This window comes from Gopherus evgoodei, chromosome 9 (assembly GCF_007399415.2).
Source record: "Gopherus evgoodei ecotype Sinaloan lineage chromosome 9, rGopEvg1_v1.p, whole genome shotgun sequence".
Classification (NCBI taxonomy): Eukaryota; Metazoa; Chordata; order Testudines; family Testudinidae; genus Gopherus; species Gopherus evgoodei.
Window position 1 is genome coordinate 29,206,446 of NC_044330.1, and position 17,260 is coordinate 29,223,705.

Here is a 17,260-nt window from a genome sequence, read left to right on the forward strand (position 1 = left end):
ATTCTCAGCAGCTCATCTAGGAATGCATTACATTAAGGCCTGAACCAAAGCCCAGTGAAGTCAATGGACATATTGTCACTACTTGGGTTCAGTAATACGTGGGCAGGAACTGGTGCAAATTCCAAATGTAGATGAGCAAAGCCATGATTTACACTGGATAAGTTTACCTCTGCTTACAAATGGGGTAAGCTCAGCCAGTGTGAATCATAGCTTCTTTTATTTACATTGGTTGCTGGCCACCAGTGGCTGAATTGGGTCTCATTCCAAGTTCAGGCAAGGCTATAGTAATTTATACCATACCTCATGGCCCATTGTGTGGCTTCTTCTCTCTCATCTAAGGCCTGGTCTACTCTTAAATGTTTTGCTGACACAACTACGTCAGGTGTGTGTGTGTGTGTGTGTGTGAGGGGGGGGAAGACACTCCCTCAAAAAAACCCACCCCACAGACTCTTAACTGATGTAGCTATGCCTGTAAACACTCTGGTGTAGATGCAGTTATAATGGCAAAAAAAACCTTTTCTCGGTATAGCTTATTTCACTCAGGGCACCGGTTTAAGTTTTTCAGGGAACTGGTTTAAGTTCTTTTGTTGGTATAAACTCCATCTTCACTAGGAGGGTTTACTGGTATAGTTATACTTGGAAACTGTTTCTAGTTTAGACAAGGCATAGGAATTTCACAAATGAGTCACTGATTAAGCTCTGAGTGAAAGCAGAGCCAATCTAATAGCATTTGTCTAAGCTGAAGCATATCTGACAGTCTGTTTTCACTCAATTCTAATCTTGTCACTAATGTGAACAGTACCTTCATAAAACAAAGACATCCTTTACCACCACATAGCAGCCTGTATTGCATACTACACACTAATTTGGCTTGGGTGTGGTGTTTCATGTAGTTTGCTTTTGTCTGTGATTTTTATATCATGCAACAATGAGTCTCAGGGGAAGGAAACAGACAATTTTAAATGGGAGAAGAAAAGAAAAAAACAGGGTTCACATAAAATCCCCTCCCTCTCCACTTAAAGTTTGTTGTATTTGTATTTCCCTTTTTTCTCCCTCCCCCAGGTGGTATGCAGGCCATATTTGAAGTAAAAGACTGTAAAAAACCTACAACAGATCACAATGAATATACAAATATAAGACATTACTACCTTGCAGCTGAGGAAATTATCTGGAACTATGGTCCATCTGCAATAAACCATTTTACAGGACAACAATTAATTATTGACAGGTAAATACCTCCTATTAAATAAGAAAGCAGCTATAGACTATGGCCACAAGTGAACAATCTTTGTTTACTAAAACAGATTTAGTTTGAACATGCTAAATATACACAGCCATAAAGAGCCCTTGATTTTTAAGGAAAAAAATCCCCCTTCTTTTCAGTGCTTCTTGAACATTGATTGCAATATATAGCCCATAACAATTATGCCTGTTACTTCCCTTGAGACCTTGAAGGAAGTTTCATTGCAGCATTAATAACTACACTGGAATGAAGAAATGTTGTGTCACCTTATATAGACAATAGTCAGGATCCCTGAAAATTTCAGGACTGGTCATCCATCAGTCTACAGTGGTAAGAAAATGCGAATGAGAGGCCAGATCCCTAGCTGGTGTAAGTTGTGAGACGTCTATTGAAATCAGCAGCAGGGCCACCCAGAGGATTCAGGACATAAAAATGGTGCAACCCACTGCAGTGCTTGTACTCACCACTCCGAGTCTTCGGCAGTGGGTCCTTCACTTGCTCCGGGTCTTCTGCAGCACTGAAGGACACACCGCCAAACTGTCACTGATGACCCGGGAAGGGATTCTCAGACAGAGAAAGGATTCTCAGCCAGGGCTCGCTGGGCTCTGGCAGGACCTGGGGCCAATTGCCCCACTTGCCTCTGCCCGGGCAGCCCTGATCAGCAGACAACAACATATACCAGCTGAGAATCTACCTCTTGTTCTCTTTATGATTCTTCTAACTAAGACTAAGGCCTTGTCTATACTGCCACTTTACAGCACTGCAACTTTCTCGCTCAGGGGTGTGAAAAAACACTCCCCTGAGCCCAGCAAGTTTCAGTGCTGTAAAGTGGCAGTGTAGACAGTGCACCAGCACTAGGAGTCGCACTCCCAGCACTGGTAGCTACGCCCCTCGTGGGGGTGGGTTTTTTACAGCGCTGGGAGAGCTCTCTCCCTGCACTCTGCTGTGACTACACAGCCACGTTAAAGCACTGCCGTTGCTAGTGAAGACATACCCTTAGTCAAGTCATTTAACATCTCTAGTCTTCATCTATCAAATGGGTTTAACAACACTTTGTTACCTTCGTGGGCTGAGGCTTAATTAATTAAAATCTGTGAAGTGCTGTGAGGTCATTGAATGAAAAGGGCAAGAATAATAAAAAAAAAAACCTCATAGAGTAAGCTTTCATGAAATCTGCAAACTGTTGAATTGTTTTTATCATTTTATTTCTCTGCGTTCCTGTGTAACTCATAATAAAAACACCTTTTTTCCTAAAACCAAATTAAAAATTACAAAGCACTGGCCAGACACTATTGTTTGTGGGTCTCCTAATGCACGGTGTGCAGAAGAGTAACAAGGCAGGATCTCAGAAAAGAAAGACAGGCTGTACAGAATTTAATGTAGGGGTCTACTAGGCTTTTTCTGCATACTCATGAATTGCTGGACGAGCTATAATTTGATCTAGTAGATAGAGCATTAAAGAGGGACTCAGAAGATCTGGTTTCTATTTCCAGCTCTGCTCCTGCTGGGTGACCTTGGGCAAGTCACCTCACCACCCTGTACCTCATTTCCCTCAAATGTAAAATGGGGAGGATACTGCTCTCCTTTGTAAAGCAGTTTGAGAGCGACTAATGAAAGCACTAGCTAAGAGACGGTGTTATTAAAAATAGTTTGTTTCTATCAAATTTCTTCTGAACAGTGAATCTCAGACATTTTTTGAACAAAATGAAAAAAGAATTGGCGGTTCTTATAAAAAAGCAGTTTATAAGGAGTACACAGATGGCACCTTCACAAAGTGTAAGAAAAGGCTCCCCGAGGAAGAACATCTTGGACTCTTAGGTGAGACTGTTTAAAACAATTTAAGGTAAAGCTGGTGGAGTTTGGTACCTCTCTGAACCTGCAGCATTTGTAAGCCCCTTGAACAGGACTGGTTTGACTGGCAGAGCTTATAAATGCTACAGGCTTCATATGGGAGAAAGGGTGGAAATGACAATTTATACTGGCACTGAGAGGGTTAAGTCAGCTCCAAAAATGAGCAGGGAGGTGGTGCCTGGCATCTGCTACAGAGTAAAAGAAAAGACAGTTACTCACCTTTGTAACTGTTGTTCGTCGAGATGTGTTGCTCACATCCATTCCAGTTAGGTGTGCACACGCCACGTGTACGTTCGTCAGAACACTTTTTACCCTAGCAATACTCAGTGGGTCGGCTGGGCGCCCCCTGGAGTGGCACCGCTATGGCACCGGATATATACCCCAGCCAGCCCAGCCACCCCTCAGTTCCCTTCTTGCCGGCTACTCCGACAGTGGAGAAGGAGGGCGGGTTTGGAATGAATATGAGCAACACATCTTGAAGAACAACAGTTACAAAGGTGAGTAACCGTCTTTTCTTCTTCGAGTGATTGCTCATATCCATTCCAGTTAGGCAATTCTCAAGCCTTACCTAGGCGGTGGGGTCGGAGTGAGATGTGGCAGAGTGCAAAACCACTGAGCCAAAGGCTGCATCATCTCTAGATTGTTGGACCAGAGCAAAGTGCAAAGCAAAGGTGTGGACCGAGGACCAGGTAGCTGCGCGACATATCTCCTGGATTGGTATATGGGCCAGGAAGGCGGCTGATGAAGCCTGAGCTCTGGTAGAATGTGCGGTGAGATGGCCCGAGGGAACATGAGCCAGGTCATAGCACGTGTGGATGCATACCGTCACCCAAGAGGAGATCATCTGGGAGGAGGCAAGTAGGCCTTTCATCTGGTCAGCCACATCAACGAAGAGTTGGGGCGATTTCCGGAAGGGCTTCGTCCTGTCGATATAAAAAGCGAGCGCCCTACGGACATCTAAGGAGTGTAACTGCTGTTCCCGCCGAGATGAGTGAGGCTTCGGGAAGAGGCCGGAAGGAAGATGTCCTGATTGATATGGAAGGCCAACACCACCTTAGGGAGGAACACCGGATGCAGTTGCAACTGTACCTTGTCCTCGTGAAAGACAGTATACGGTGGGTCCACCGTTAGCACTTGAAGCTCGGAGACTCGTCTGGCCGATGTAATGGCTACTAAGAAAACTGTCTTCCAGGACAGGTATAGCAGCGAGCAAGTTGTCAACGGCTCGAATGGTGGAAACATAAGCCTGCTTAGGACTAGATTGAGGTCCCAGGTAGGGGCAGGGGGCGTACCTGGGGGTAGAGGTGCTCCAGGCCCTTGAGAAATCTAGTAACTAAAGGATGGGAAAACACGGAGTGTCCACTCTCCCCTGGATTGAATGTGGAGATGGCCACCAAGTGCACCCTTAGAGACGATATCGCCAGGCTCTGCTGCTTAAGGGACCAGAGGTAGTCCAAGATAGTGGGGATCGAGACCTGAGAGGGAGTAGTATTCTGTGTTTCACACCAGCAGGATAAATGTTTCCACTTGGCCAGATATGTTGACCGAGTGGAAGACTTTCTGTTACTCAGGAGTATATGTTGTACTGGAGCGGAGCAGCGTAACTCTGACCTGTTTAGCCATGCAGGAGCCACACCGTGAGGTGGAGGGCTTGCAGATCTGGGTGGCAAAGATTGCCGTGGTCCTGCGTTATGAGGTCCGGGGGGAGAGGCAGGGTAATTGGGCTGGCTATGGACAGGTTGAGCAGTGTGGTGTACCAGTGCTGTCTGGGCCACGCTGGCGCGATCATGATTAGGTGCGCTCTGTCCCTGCGGAGTTTTATCAGGACCTTGTGAACCAGCAGGAATGGAGGGAAGGCATAGAGCAGCCGGTGCTTCCACGACATGAGAAATGGGTCCGAGGTTGATCCCGGTGAAAGACCTTGGAAGGAGCAGAACGCTTGGCATTTCCTGTTCGTGCGAGAGGCGAACAGGTCTATGTGGGGAAAGCCCCACTTCTGGAAGACCGAATGAATAATATCTGGTCTTATTGACCATTCATGGCAGAGGAAGGATCTGCTCAGCTGATCCGCTAGAGTGTTCCGAACCTCTGGGAGAAAGGACTCTACCAGGTCTATCGAGTGGGCTATGCAGAAGTCCCAGAGTCGGATGGTCTCCTGACAGAGGGGTGAAGATCGAGTCCCTCCCTGTTTGTTGATATAATACATGGCCCTGTTGTCTGTAAACACTGAGACACAACAACTGTGTAGATGCTGCTGGAATGTCTGGCACGCCAGGTGGATCGCTCTCAGATCTTGGACATTTATGTGAAGCGTCAGCTCCTGTGGTGACCAAAGGCCCTGGGTACGAAGGTGTCCGAGGTGAGCCCCCCATCCAAGAGATGACGCGTCCGTCGTCAGGGACAGTGAGGGTTGTGGCAGATGGAACGGTAACCCTGCACATACCAGGGAGGGTGTTAGCCACCAGTAGAGGGAGCGTAGGGTGCTTGGGGGAATAGTGACTATTGTGTCTATCAGGTCCCTGCCCGGATGGTAGACTGAGTTAAGCCACGTTTGGAGGGGTCGGAGGCGGAGCCTGGCATATTTGGTCACATAAGTACAGGCAGCCATGTGACCTAGGAGACCGAGACAGGTGCGAGCCGAGGTCGTCGGGAAGTTCTGCAGACCTCGAATGATTGTTGCCATTGCCTGGAATCGCGGGTAGGGTAGGTAGGCCTTGGCTAGATTGGAGTCCAGGGTAGCTCCTATGAAGTCTAGCCTTTGTGTGGGGACCAGTGTGGATTTCTCCACATTGAGCATCAGGCTTAAGCGTGTGAATAGGTCCCTGACAATGTCTATATGCTGTCTGATCTGTGTCTCGGAGGTCCGTCTGATGAGCCAGTCATCCAGATACTGGAATATGTGTATCCGACGTCGGTGGAGGTGTGCGGCGACTACGGCCATGCACTTTGTAAACACCCTTGGGGCCGTAGAGAGGCCAAAGGGGAGGACCGTGAACTGGAAGTGCTGGTGGTTGGCTACAAAGCGAAGGTACATCCTATGTGGAGGAAAAATGGCAATGTGAAAGTACGCGTCCTTCATATCAAGGGCAGCAGTCTCCAGGATCCAAGGATGGGATAATGGTCCCTAGGGAGACCATGCAGAACTTCAACTTTATCATGAACTTGTTGAGGCCTCGCAGGTCTAGGATGGGCCTGAGGCCTCCTTTCATCTTGGGGATCAGAAAGTACCGGGAGTAAAACCCTTTGCCCTTCTCGTTTTGTGGCACCTCCTCTATTGCTCCTATGGCGAGGAGCGTCTGCACCTCTTGTAGGAGGAATTGCTCGTGAGAGGGGTCCCTGAAGAGGGACCGGGTGGGAGGGTGGGAAGGCGGGGATGAAACAAATTGGAGATGGTATCCTTGTTTCACCGTGCGTAGGACCCATAGGTCTGAGGTCAATTGGGACCACGCCGGGAGGAAGTAGGAGAGGCGGTTGGAGAAGGGAGGAAAAGGATCCTGTCCTGAAACTGGTACGCCGTCCTCAGGCATACCTTCAAAGGTAGACTTAAGCCCCACTGGTGGTTTTGAGGAGCCGTGGTTTTGGGCCCCTTGGGGTCTGGATTGGCGTCTATGGCCACCCCACCCGCACCGTCTACTAAAGTCTTGCCTGTGTCTGGGCACAAAGTACTGGCGGTGAGTCTGGGGACGGAAAGGTCTGCGTTGGGTCACAGGTGTATGCATGCCCAAGAAGTGCATGTTGACCCTGTTGTCTTTCAAGCTTCGTAGCCTGGGTTCTCCGAGAACAGACTCTTACCGTCGAAGGGTAAGTCCTGGATGGTATATTGTAATTCAGGCGGTAAGTTGGACACCTGTAGCCATGAGATGCGTCTCATAGTGATACCGGAGGCCAGAGTTCTGGCTGCCAAGTTGGCCGCATCTAGAGAAGCCTGGAGGGAGGTTCTGGCCACCTTTTTCTCCTCCTCTAGGAATGCAGCGAATTCCTGTCAGGAGTCCAGGGGGAGTAGCTCTGTATATCTATCCACCTCTGCCCAGGTGTTGTAGCTATAACGGCTCAGTAGAGCCTGCTGATTTGCCACCCAGAGCTGTAGGGCATCTGCCGAATACACCTTGTGGCAGAATAGATCCATTCGCCTAGCCTCATTTGACTTTGGGGCTGGCGCCCGTTGGCCATGGCACTCCCTGTCGTTGACCGATTGGACAACCAGCGAGGAGGGAGGAGGGTGGACATATAGATACTTGTACCCCTGAGAGGGTACCATGTATTTGCGCTCGACCCTCTTTGCCGTAGGGGGGATGGAGGCTGGGGACTGCCATAAGGTGTCTGCATTAGCCTGGATGGTCCTGATAAAGGCCAAAGCCACCCTAGTGGGGGCATCTGCCGACAGGATGCTCACTACAGGGTCCTCGACCTCCAGGACCTCCTCCACCTGGAGGTTCATGTTGAGCGCCACTCTCCTGAGGAGGTCCTGATGGGCTCTTAGGTCTATTGGAAGCGGCCCCGAGGAGGAAGTCCCTGCCACTGCCTCATCTGGAGAGGAAGAAGATGAAACGCCGGGGACGAGTGGGTCTTGTATGGCCTCTTGCTCCTGTGGCAGTTCCTGCTCCAGTGGCACCGGGGAACCCAGTGGGTGGAGTAGTGGTTCCTCCATCCCGGGTGGAGGAGGACGAGTAACTGTGGCCTCTGGTGCTCGGTGCTCTGATGAAGCGGAGCGGGCCGGAACTAGCAGGGCACCTTGGGTCTGGTGGTATGCCCAAGGTGTCCAAAAGGACCACTGGTGAGGTCCTGGGACCTGAGACTGGGTTTCTTGAAACACTCCAGTGGGCACATCGGAATCGCAGTCTTGGCCATAGTAGATGTCCACGTGGGAGGACACCGACATATGCCTGGATGGCCATGGAGGAGCGGAGAAGCCTTGTGCGGATGTTCCAACGGACCTGGCTCCCCTCGGTATCAGGGACCGGTGCCGGATGCGTATCGGTACCGGGATCGAGAGCGGGATCTGCGACCAGATCGGTGCCGGGAGGTTGACCGAGATCTCAAATCCCAGCATCCTGAATGGCTTCGGGAGGCACGGTGCCTGGAGCGGTGCCGTGAACTGGAGCGGTGCCGTGGGTAATGAGCCGGTGAACGAGAGTCCAACCGGTGCTGTGAGTCTGACCGGTGCCGTGTGGTAGAACGGTGCCGGAACTGCAAACAGCGTCAAGAGCGGGAGCGCCGTCTGGACCTGGAGCGTCTGTGGGACCGCGATCGTGAGTGGTGCTGGTCGGCTGCGCCGACAGAGGGTGGTCTAATCAAGGTTGGCTTGCCTATGGATTGGTTACTCTCACCGGCAGTGGCGGGGGTAGAGGCAGTGCCGAGTCTGTCAGGGGGATCAGGTCCCTTGCCGCTGAGAACGCCTCTGGCATGGATGGCATGGTGAACTCTACCGTGGCACGCGCCAGGGAGCTAACAGGCGCCGGACTCGACGGCCCTTGTGGGACCAGAATCAATGGCGCCGATTTAGTTGGTGCCGCAGTGGGTGTCAGTGCTGGGCGGTCCGATTTAGGTGTACTCTCCGACTGCGGTGCAGTCAGTGCCGAAGCAGCAGGATTCTTGGTCTTTCTCAACCTCGGGGAGAGGGAGTGTCATTGAGCCGACTTCGGTGCCGGCGACGTTCGGTGCCGTGAGTCCTTGGGCATACCGGTGCGGTCCGGTGCCATGGAGGCGCTTCTGCTCACCGACTGACCAGCGCTCGGTGCCAAAAGTGGAGGGGTGAGGGCCGCCTCCACGAGGAGCTGCTTAAGCCTGATGTCCTGCTCCTTTTTTGTTCTCGGCTTGAAAGCCTTGCAAATGGGGCACTTAGCTGTCAAGTGCGATTCCCCGAGGCACTTCAAACAGGAGTCATGCGGATCTCCTGTCGGCATCAGCTTGTGGAAGGCTGAGCATGGTTTGAAACCCGGTGAGCCGGGCATGGGCTCTGGCACCGGGTGCAGGGAAGGGGCTAGTCCCCGAACCCCGCTAACATTACTAAACTAACTGTGCTAGTAAGGAAAAAAAGTATAACTATATATATATATATAAAAGGATTAACACTATATAACTATATACGCGATAACAAACGAGAACTATGAGTAGCTAGGGAAGTGGAGGTCAGCTAAGCCATGCTCCACTGTTCCAATGACTGACATGGACGGTAAAAAAGAACTGAAGGGTGGCTGGGTCGGCTGGGGTATATATCCGGTGCCATAGCGGCGCCACTCCAGGGGGCGCCCAGTCGACCCACCGAGTGTTGCTAGAGTAAAAAGTCTTCCGACGAATGTGCACGCGGCGCGCGCACACCTAACTGGAATGGATATGAGCAATCGCTCGAAGAAGAATGAATGGTAGGAGAGCAGGTGGTGCTTTCATTGACTCGGTTACTTCTGTTGAGGGGTGTGCGAAGAAGCACATGAACTAATGGGGGAAGGTTGCGATAGAGGTGGTGTCTGTGATGGGTAGGATACCAGCAGGAGTTGGAGGATGTGCTCGGGCAGCAAAAGGATTATAGGGTTGTGGTTATATGTGCTGTTGTCTAGGATGAAATACACCTGCTGGAAAAGAGAGAGGGGTCAGACAGTACCTCTCTCATTCCTTGTACTGTCTAGGGCTACGGTTAGCTGAAGAGAACACTCGTCACAACCCTTCTTGTTACTGTACCCATTTTCCCTTCAGTTTCCTCTGCCTTCCTTTCCTTCAAAAGTAGCCTATCTCTGCCCCCACAACCATCCAGTCCCATAGCTTCTCCCTTAATGAAAGCTGGAACCCACCTGCCTGTACTGGACTCTAGTACAGTGCTCCCTGCAGCTGTATGTGCAGCAGTGTATTCTAGATCCCAAAGCACTTTTCAATTGGCTAAGATCAGGGTACATTTGGATCAAAACAATCTGACAATTGAAATTTGTGCTCTTTACAAGGACCCGTCATCAAGGCAGAAGTGGGTGACATCATCAGGGTGACCTTCAAGAACAATGGCAGCCACCCATTCAGCATTCAGCCTCATGGTGTGAGCTACAGCAAGGGCAACGAGGGTGCACTGTACCATACCATCTCTGGAGGTGAATATGGAAGCCAGGAGATTCCTGCAGAGAACGAGCAGTTGTATATTTTGATGCATTTGTGATCAAAGTAATTGTGTTTATGACCAGGAGGTTAGCTATTGAACTTTGATTTTTAATGCTGATTCTATAACAGGCACTGAAGCTCCTTCGTCACACGTGCGTCCTGGTGCTACATATATGTACGAGTGGAAGGTATCAGAAGATGTGGGTCCCACCCAGGAAGATCCAGACTGCTTAACCTGGCTTTACTATTCAGCTGCAGATTCAGTCAAAGACACCAACTCTGGCCTTGTGGGCCCTCTCTTAGTATGCAGGAAAGGAACTCTGCTTCTCTCTGGGAAACAGGTAACTCAAGGAGAAAGTGAAAGTGTTTACATCACTCTAACCCAATCTACTTTCCCCTCCTGAACTGTGACTTTAAAAGCCTGCCAGGCTAAACATGCTTTTCCTGGGGGGGTGGCTTTTGGTGGGTGGGTGGGAAGATGTGTGTCTTTTTTGTTTGGGATGGTGGGATTATTCAGTAGAGAACTGGGAATGGGCTATTTCTAGATCATGATAAGCAATGACTATTGATAGTGACTATTTAATGGGTGTTTGTTGGACAGTATGAAATGAGGATTCTAGTCCAGTTCCTGATGGGCTGATGTACATATCACAAAGCCATTGGCACCAAATGGCATCCTGGCCGGCAAATCTCAGCAGGGAGGCCAGGGACTTGAATGATTCAGATACTGAGGTTCCCCCTCATCTCTAGGGATGGTTTCTGCAGGTCAGTAATGAGACAGGTTGGCAGAAGAGTTGATACAGACCAGGTTGGGTGGTAGAGAGTTTTGAGTTCCTCAGATGAAAGGTTCTATCTATCCATTCATATTTATGTATGCCTCCCTTATGGTAAATATATTCACAAAGCAATTTACCAATAGAAGCCCTTTGATGTCCTTTATTTTACTCTTTTTTCTTTTTCTGTGTGTGCTGGTTCTTATCCACAGAAAAATGTAGACAAGGAGTTTTTCCTACTTGCTACAGTGTTTGATGAGAATCTGAGCTGGTATTTGGATGACAACATTTTGATGTTTCTAATAAATCCTATTGACATTGACAAGGAAGATGAGGACTTCCAGGAGTCCAACAAGATGCACTGTAAGGACTTAACTTTATTATAACTAAATAGGCAAATTCTTTATATAGCATGTTGTCAGTATCACACACACCTTTATCTCAGTTCAAGCAAGTTCTACTGTGTGCAGAATTACACTGCTGCATGTTTCTATGTAGAAAGTTAGAGGCTGCATTGCGACTATTTTGAAAATGTAGTTTAATTATTTTTAAGGAATTACTTGTAAAAAGCTCTTTTGCAGTAAAACAGTGTATAAATATAATGAAAAATGTCTCCCTAGCACAGAGGTGGGCAAACTTTTTGGCCTGAGAGCCACATTGAGGTTACAAAACTGTAAGGAGGGTCAGGTAGGGAAAGCTGTGCCTCTCCAAACAGCCTGCCCCTGCCCCCTCTCTGCCCCCTCCCATTTCGCACCCCCTAACTGCCCCTCTCAGAACACCAGACCCATCCAACACCCCCTTGCTCCTTGTCCCCTAACTGCCCCCTCCTGGGAGCCCCCCTCCCCTAACCACCCCCGGGACCCCACCTGATACTCAACCCCCCTGATCCCAGTCCCCTGACCCCTATCCACACCCCTGCCCCCGAGACTCCCATGCTTATTCAACCCCTGCACCTCCCACATTCTCCATCCCCTGATCATCCCCCAGAACCTCTTCCCCATCCAACTGCCCCCTGCTCCCTGTTTCCTGACTGCCCCCCCGGGACTGCTTGCCCCTTATCCACCCACCTAGTCCCCTTACCATGCTGCTCACAGCAGCATGTCTGACAGACACGCCACCCGGCCAGCGCCAGACACGCTGGCATGCTGCGTGGCAGGAGCAAGCAACCCTGCCGCCCAGAGCACTGACGGCATAGCTGTGGGGGAGAGGGAACAGCGGGGGAGGGGCCAGGAGCTCAAGGGCCGGGCAGGATGGTCCCGCGGGCCAGATGTGGCCCGTGGGCCATAGTTTGCCCACCTCTGCCCTAGCAGATTGCAGCAACGGACAAGAATGTGCTTGGTACAGTTCAACTAACTGGTGTAGATATATGAGGAATATTATTGCATACTAATTAATACAAACTGAATATTAAGCATTCATTAAGGATTAACATTTTTATAGTGGATCCATTGTATAGTGGATATAGGTCACTTAAGTAACAGTTTGAGGATGTGTTTGTACTCAGTTATAGTCTACAACTCTTCTCATGTACAGTAATAAGCTGTTAGGCCACCGCTTCACAATTCAGCCCCAGCTGACAGTTGTTCAGGGAACAAGTCCATGATCTCTAGACAGGCATCTACACCACTACTAGCACTGATATGCACCCCTCATGGCAGTCTCAGCAGAGAGAGAGAGAGAAGACTGAATGAGCATGAAGTGTGAAGTGCCCTAAGGGGTGTCCCTCCAAGGGTGGGTTGAAGGACCTGGATTGGGTAGTATGCGAAAACATACAGCAGAGGCAGACAGCTATGTGGATGAATGAAGGATCTTAGTTTCAAGGGCTGATTCTGGCACCTTCCAACAGCATTAAAAATTCACCTTAAAGTGAAGGCTACTCCACAACTGAGTCTTTAACAATGGCATGATGGAGTTTCATGCTTATTGTCCCTTATTGTCTAGATCAAATACATTCAGACTTCAAGATGTGTTCCTCTCCCCCTCCCCAAATTACTAGCCCTGCACACTCTAGCTGGGATTTTGGCATCAAGCATTCGTTTATTTTTTGTGCCTCATCACCAAATTCAGCAAGCCCAGTTTTGGTCTCATTGACACCTGTGCAACCCCCATTGCCTTGAAATTAGGCCATCGGTTACACTTGTGCAGCTCTATTGCCATTGCTAGGTTTGCACAGGTGTAACTGACACTTAATTAAGTTTAATACCCAAGACGAAATAGAATCTATCTCATTCTCTCTTAGCTGTATTAGCCCTGAAGTGATAGGAGGAGTAAAAAAGCAGTGAAACTGTATTTTAGTCAGTAAAGTCTGCAAATGTGTTCCTGAATACACATAGGAAGCTGATCTGTTGAATTGAAAGGTCCCATTTTCCCAGTGGCTTTTCATCAGACTCATACGTTCAAAAAAAATTAAGTATGTAATTCAAAGTTACTGAATATTTTATTTATAAAAAAATAAGAGTTTAGAAGTTGCTATGTTCTGACAATAATAGAAGAGGACAAGGATACATCTTGCCGGACTAGGAAATCACATTATCTGTGTGTTACCAAATATAGGTGCAACAGAAAATTTGTTACATGCACTAATCAGAATACTTTTGGCTTTCACAACTTTCCTGTAGCTATTAATGGATATATGTATGGAAACCAGCCTGGCCTTGAGATGTGTAAAGGAAACACTGTTTCTTGGCATTTGATTGGCTTGGGATCGGAGGTTGATATCCATGGGATCTACTTCTCAGAAAACACTTTCCTAAGTAAAGGAACAAGAAGGGACACAACAAACCTGTTTCCACACACCACTCTTACAGCTATTATGACGCCTGATTCTGAAGGTGAATAAATGACCATCCTTACTATGCTTCCTTTTTAGTGTGGGCACTCGGGTCTTTGTGGCATTGCCTCTGATACAGGCATCTGCCATAGCAAATGTAATATTAGCAGCTTAGACCAGGAAATTCATTGATCATTTTATGGCAGTAGTTCTCTGACAATGAACCATGGACCACCAGTAGCCAGTGGAGCCCTCCCAGTGCTTTGCAAAATGACACATTTTAGCACTAGATTGTGCTTGTACATTATGCCCTGTGAAAGATGTGGGTAGTTTTGCTTCAGAAGCAGTACAGGGGAGGAATCATACCTCAGGCAGACACAAGTCTTTCCCTGTTCCCTATTGCCCATTACTAGTAGTAGATTGCTTCCCCCACTTCTCCCTGCACCAGCTAGGCTGTGCTGGCTAGCACATAGCTGGAATCAAAACTCTACCCATGCCTTGCCTTCTTGTTTGGAGGGAGGTAGTGGGTGTGCAGGTCCTTCTGACTCCAAACCCAAGGTGCTGAGATGTTCAGGGCTGGCTCCAGGCCACAGCAGGCCAAGCACATACTTGGGGCAGCACGCAGCAGGGGGTGCTCTGCCGGTTGCTGGGAGGGCGGCAGGCGGCTCCGGTGGACCACCCGCAGGCGTGCCTGCGGAGGGTCCGCTGGTCCCGCTGCTCCGGTGGAGCATCCTCAGGCACGCCTGCGGGAGGTCCACTGGAGCCACGGGACCACCGGAACCCCCGCAGGGAAGCCTGCAGGAAGTCCACCGGAGCCCTGTGCTGCCATGCTTGGGGCGGCGAAATTGCTAGAGCCGGCCCTGGGGAGGTTATGCAGTGGCACAGAAGAGCAGGAAGTGGAGTCTCCTTCTATCCTTGCCTGGCTGGCTGTGTAGATCAGGCCACAATCTAGTCAATTTGAGCCAAGCAATGAGTTGCTAGGCAAAGAGAAGATAATTCTTTCCAAAGTGCTCCCCAGAATGAAAGTGAGGACCACAACTTTAGGGAGCATTGCTTACTACAGAACGTGACGACTGAAAGAAGGTGTAAAGCTGAGAACAGTTTTAGATGTTGGCCCAAATCCAAAGGTATTTAGGCACCTAAAGCCCGGATTCAGGCACCTAAATCTTGGTTTTAGGTACCTAAATCCCAATTTTGTCTCCAGCAGGGCTTTTGGAATCACAATGAACGCTGTAGGCTCTTAAACACTCAGTAACTAAATTTCAGGATAGAAGTTCCCTCAGTACCTATGTTTCTGTCTCTGGGCAGGATCACTGGTACCTCATTCCAGGCATCTCCCACGTAAGCCCCAGAGCAATCCACAAACCAGGGGAAGACAGGCATTTAGCTGCCTATATTGCACACAGGGCCAGATCTGGTAGGCAGCCTCTGGCTATTAAGTATTTATTCACAATTTTTTTTATTCACAATTTTTTCTCTCTCTTTCTGAGACCCAATGAGTCTCTTTCTGAGACTCATTGGGTCTCAGAAAGAGAGAGAAAAAATGACTTTGTGGTTAGGAAATCCATCTCGGAAGTGGGAGACCCTGGTTCTAGTACCCCTGCTCCAAATCACTCTTCCGTTATTTAGCCATAGGGAAAGCGCTTTACCAGGACAAACTGGGAGAGCCCACATCAGAATATCCCATAGCTCAGTGAGTGCACTTTCCCGAGGGGTCGGAGACCCCTGCTCAAATCCTTTCCCCCACCTTTGGCAGAGAGGGGGTTAAAACTAAACCTGGGTCTCCCACATCCTAGGCAACCAGCTTTGACCAATAAGGGGGGAACCCCCACCACATGTAGCTGTTGTGTATGGAGTGAGAAGCTACTTAGGTGCTCAGTTTGACTGACTCCTCTCCTGGGAATTGCTAAACAGAGAGATTGGCACCTTCCTTCAGTGCCTATTTCTCTGAGAGGGGTGAAGGACAGCACAATCTAAGGCCTCAATTCTGCCAGTATTTACACATGTTTACTACTATGAGTAGGACCACTGGACAAGCACCTTGCATGTTGTTAGAGCTTATAGTCTGTGCTTCAATAGTTTATAGTCTAAATCAACACAGGTGATACAGCACAGACATAGGAACCCTCAACCTATGTGTCATCTGTCTGTGCAGGTTTTCTTTTAATCTCCTTGCTTGTTATGTGTGTGTCTCTTTCTAGGGGTTTTTGAAGTGGAGTGCTTGACAACAGATCACTACACCGGGGGCATGAAACAGAAATACAAAGTGCAAAAATGCAGTTGGTGGAATCTGTCTCCAACCCTATATTTGCATGAAAAGACTTATTATATTGCAGCAGTGGAAGTTGAATGGGATTATTCTCCCAACAGGACATGGGAACATGAGAGACATGAATTCCATGAGGAAAGGTAATAATGAATATCCAAAAACCCCATCATCAATATATTTGAGACTAAGGGCACATCTACATTAGCAACGCTAAAGTGCTCTAAAACAAACAAGCAACCCACCACCTCCATGAGGGGTGTAGCTACCAGTGCTGGCAGTACAGCTCCCAGCACTGGGGCAGTGTCTACACTGGCGCATTACAGCACTGAAACTTGCTGCGCTCAGGAGGGTGTTTTGTCACACCCCTGAGCAAGAAAGTTACAGTCCTGTAAAGTGCCAGTGTAGGCACAGCCTAACTGTTGGAGGAGGGGGGTGAAGGTAGAGGCACAGGAAACTAGCCCTGGAATCTCCTGGTGGGCCTTGAATCACAGGATTGAGCAATCCCAATCATGTGATGCTTCTCTGACAGAATTGTAAAAACCTTTGTTTACAACTCCCCTGCTGATTAATGGTCCTGTAACACCTGCTGGGGTGTGGCTCACCACCTTTGGAGACTCCCAAATTTACAAACATATTTCAACAACCCTACAGCAAAATCTGAATTTCACACCCACTAATAATATACATATTTTGACAGAACAATGGGTTTCAGTGGATCATGACCGTTCCTATGATACCTCATATGACATACTTCATACAAAACATATAATTACACGACAGAGCGAGGGTGTTCTGTGACTATGAATCCCAGCTGTGGTATTTACTGCCTACTAAAAATTGTCCAGCTTCCAGTTCCAGGCAAGACTAATGAAATACACTAAGTAATTGTTTATATTTACACCTGTTAGTTTGCTCATATTTCCATTCAGCTGTTCCCCTGCCCCTCATTTTATTGTTTTCTCAATTAATTACCCTGTTCTCCAGCAGCTGTCAGTCCCTGCAGAGCTCTGCAGGTTTCTTCCTATCCTTGGGGACACTTGAGTCTGGGACCACAAAGGGGTTTAGGTTTTGGGACACTGAGAATTGCAACACCTAATTTTTGGGCACCTTTTTGGCATCTGACGAAGTGGGTATTCACTCAAGAAAGCTTATGCTCCAATACTTCTGTTAGTCTATAAGGTGCCACAGGACACTCTCTCGCTTTTTACAGATCCAGACTAACACAGCTACCCCTCTGATACTTGAAAATTATTGTAATCCACAAAGACTGAGTT

At 48.6% G+C, this 17,260-nt stretch overlaps 1 protein-coding gene across 1 annotated transcript in view; it reads left to right on the forward strand.

Annotated features, from left to right (window-relative positions):
* CP (ceruloplasmin) overlaps nt 1-17,260 on the forward strand; it is a 41,207-nt gene that overhangs the window by 10,909 nt on the left and 13,038 nt on the right. The window contains exons 6-12 of the mRNA XM_030576110.1: nt 1,063-1,228; nt 2,922-3,061; nt 10,027-10,167; nt 10,304-10,515; nt 11,160-11,310; nt 13,566-13,778; nt 15,919-16,126. Coding sequence (XP_030431970.1) covers nt 1,063-1,228; nt 2,922-3,061; nt 10,027-10,167; nt 10,304-10,515; nt 11,160-11,310; nt 13,566-13,778; nt 15,919-16,126 — 1,231 coding nt within the window. The remainder of the gene's footprint in view (nt 1-1,062; nt 1,229-2,921; nt 3,062-10,026; nt 10,168-10,303; nt 10,516-11,159; nt 11,311-13,565; nt 13,779-15,918; nt 16,127-17,260) is intronic.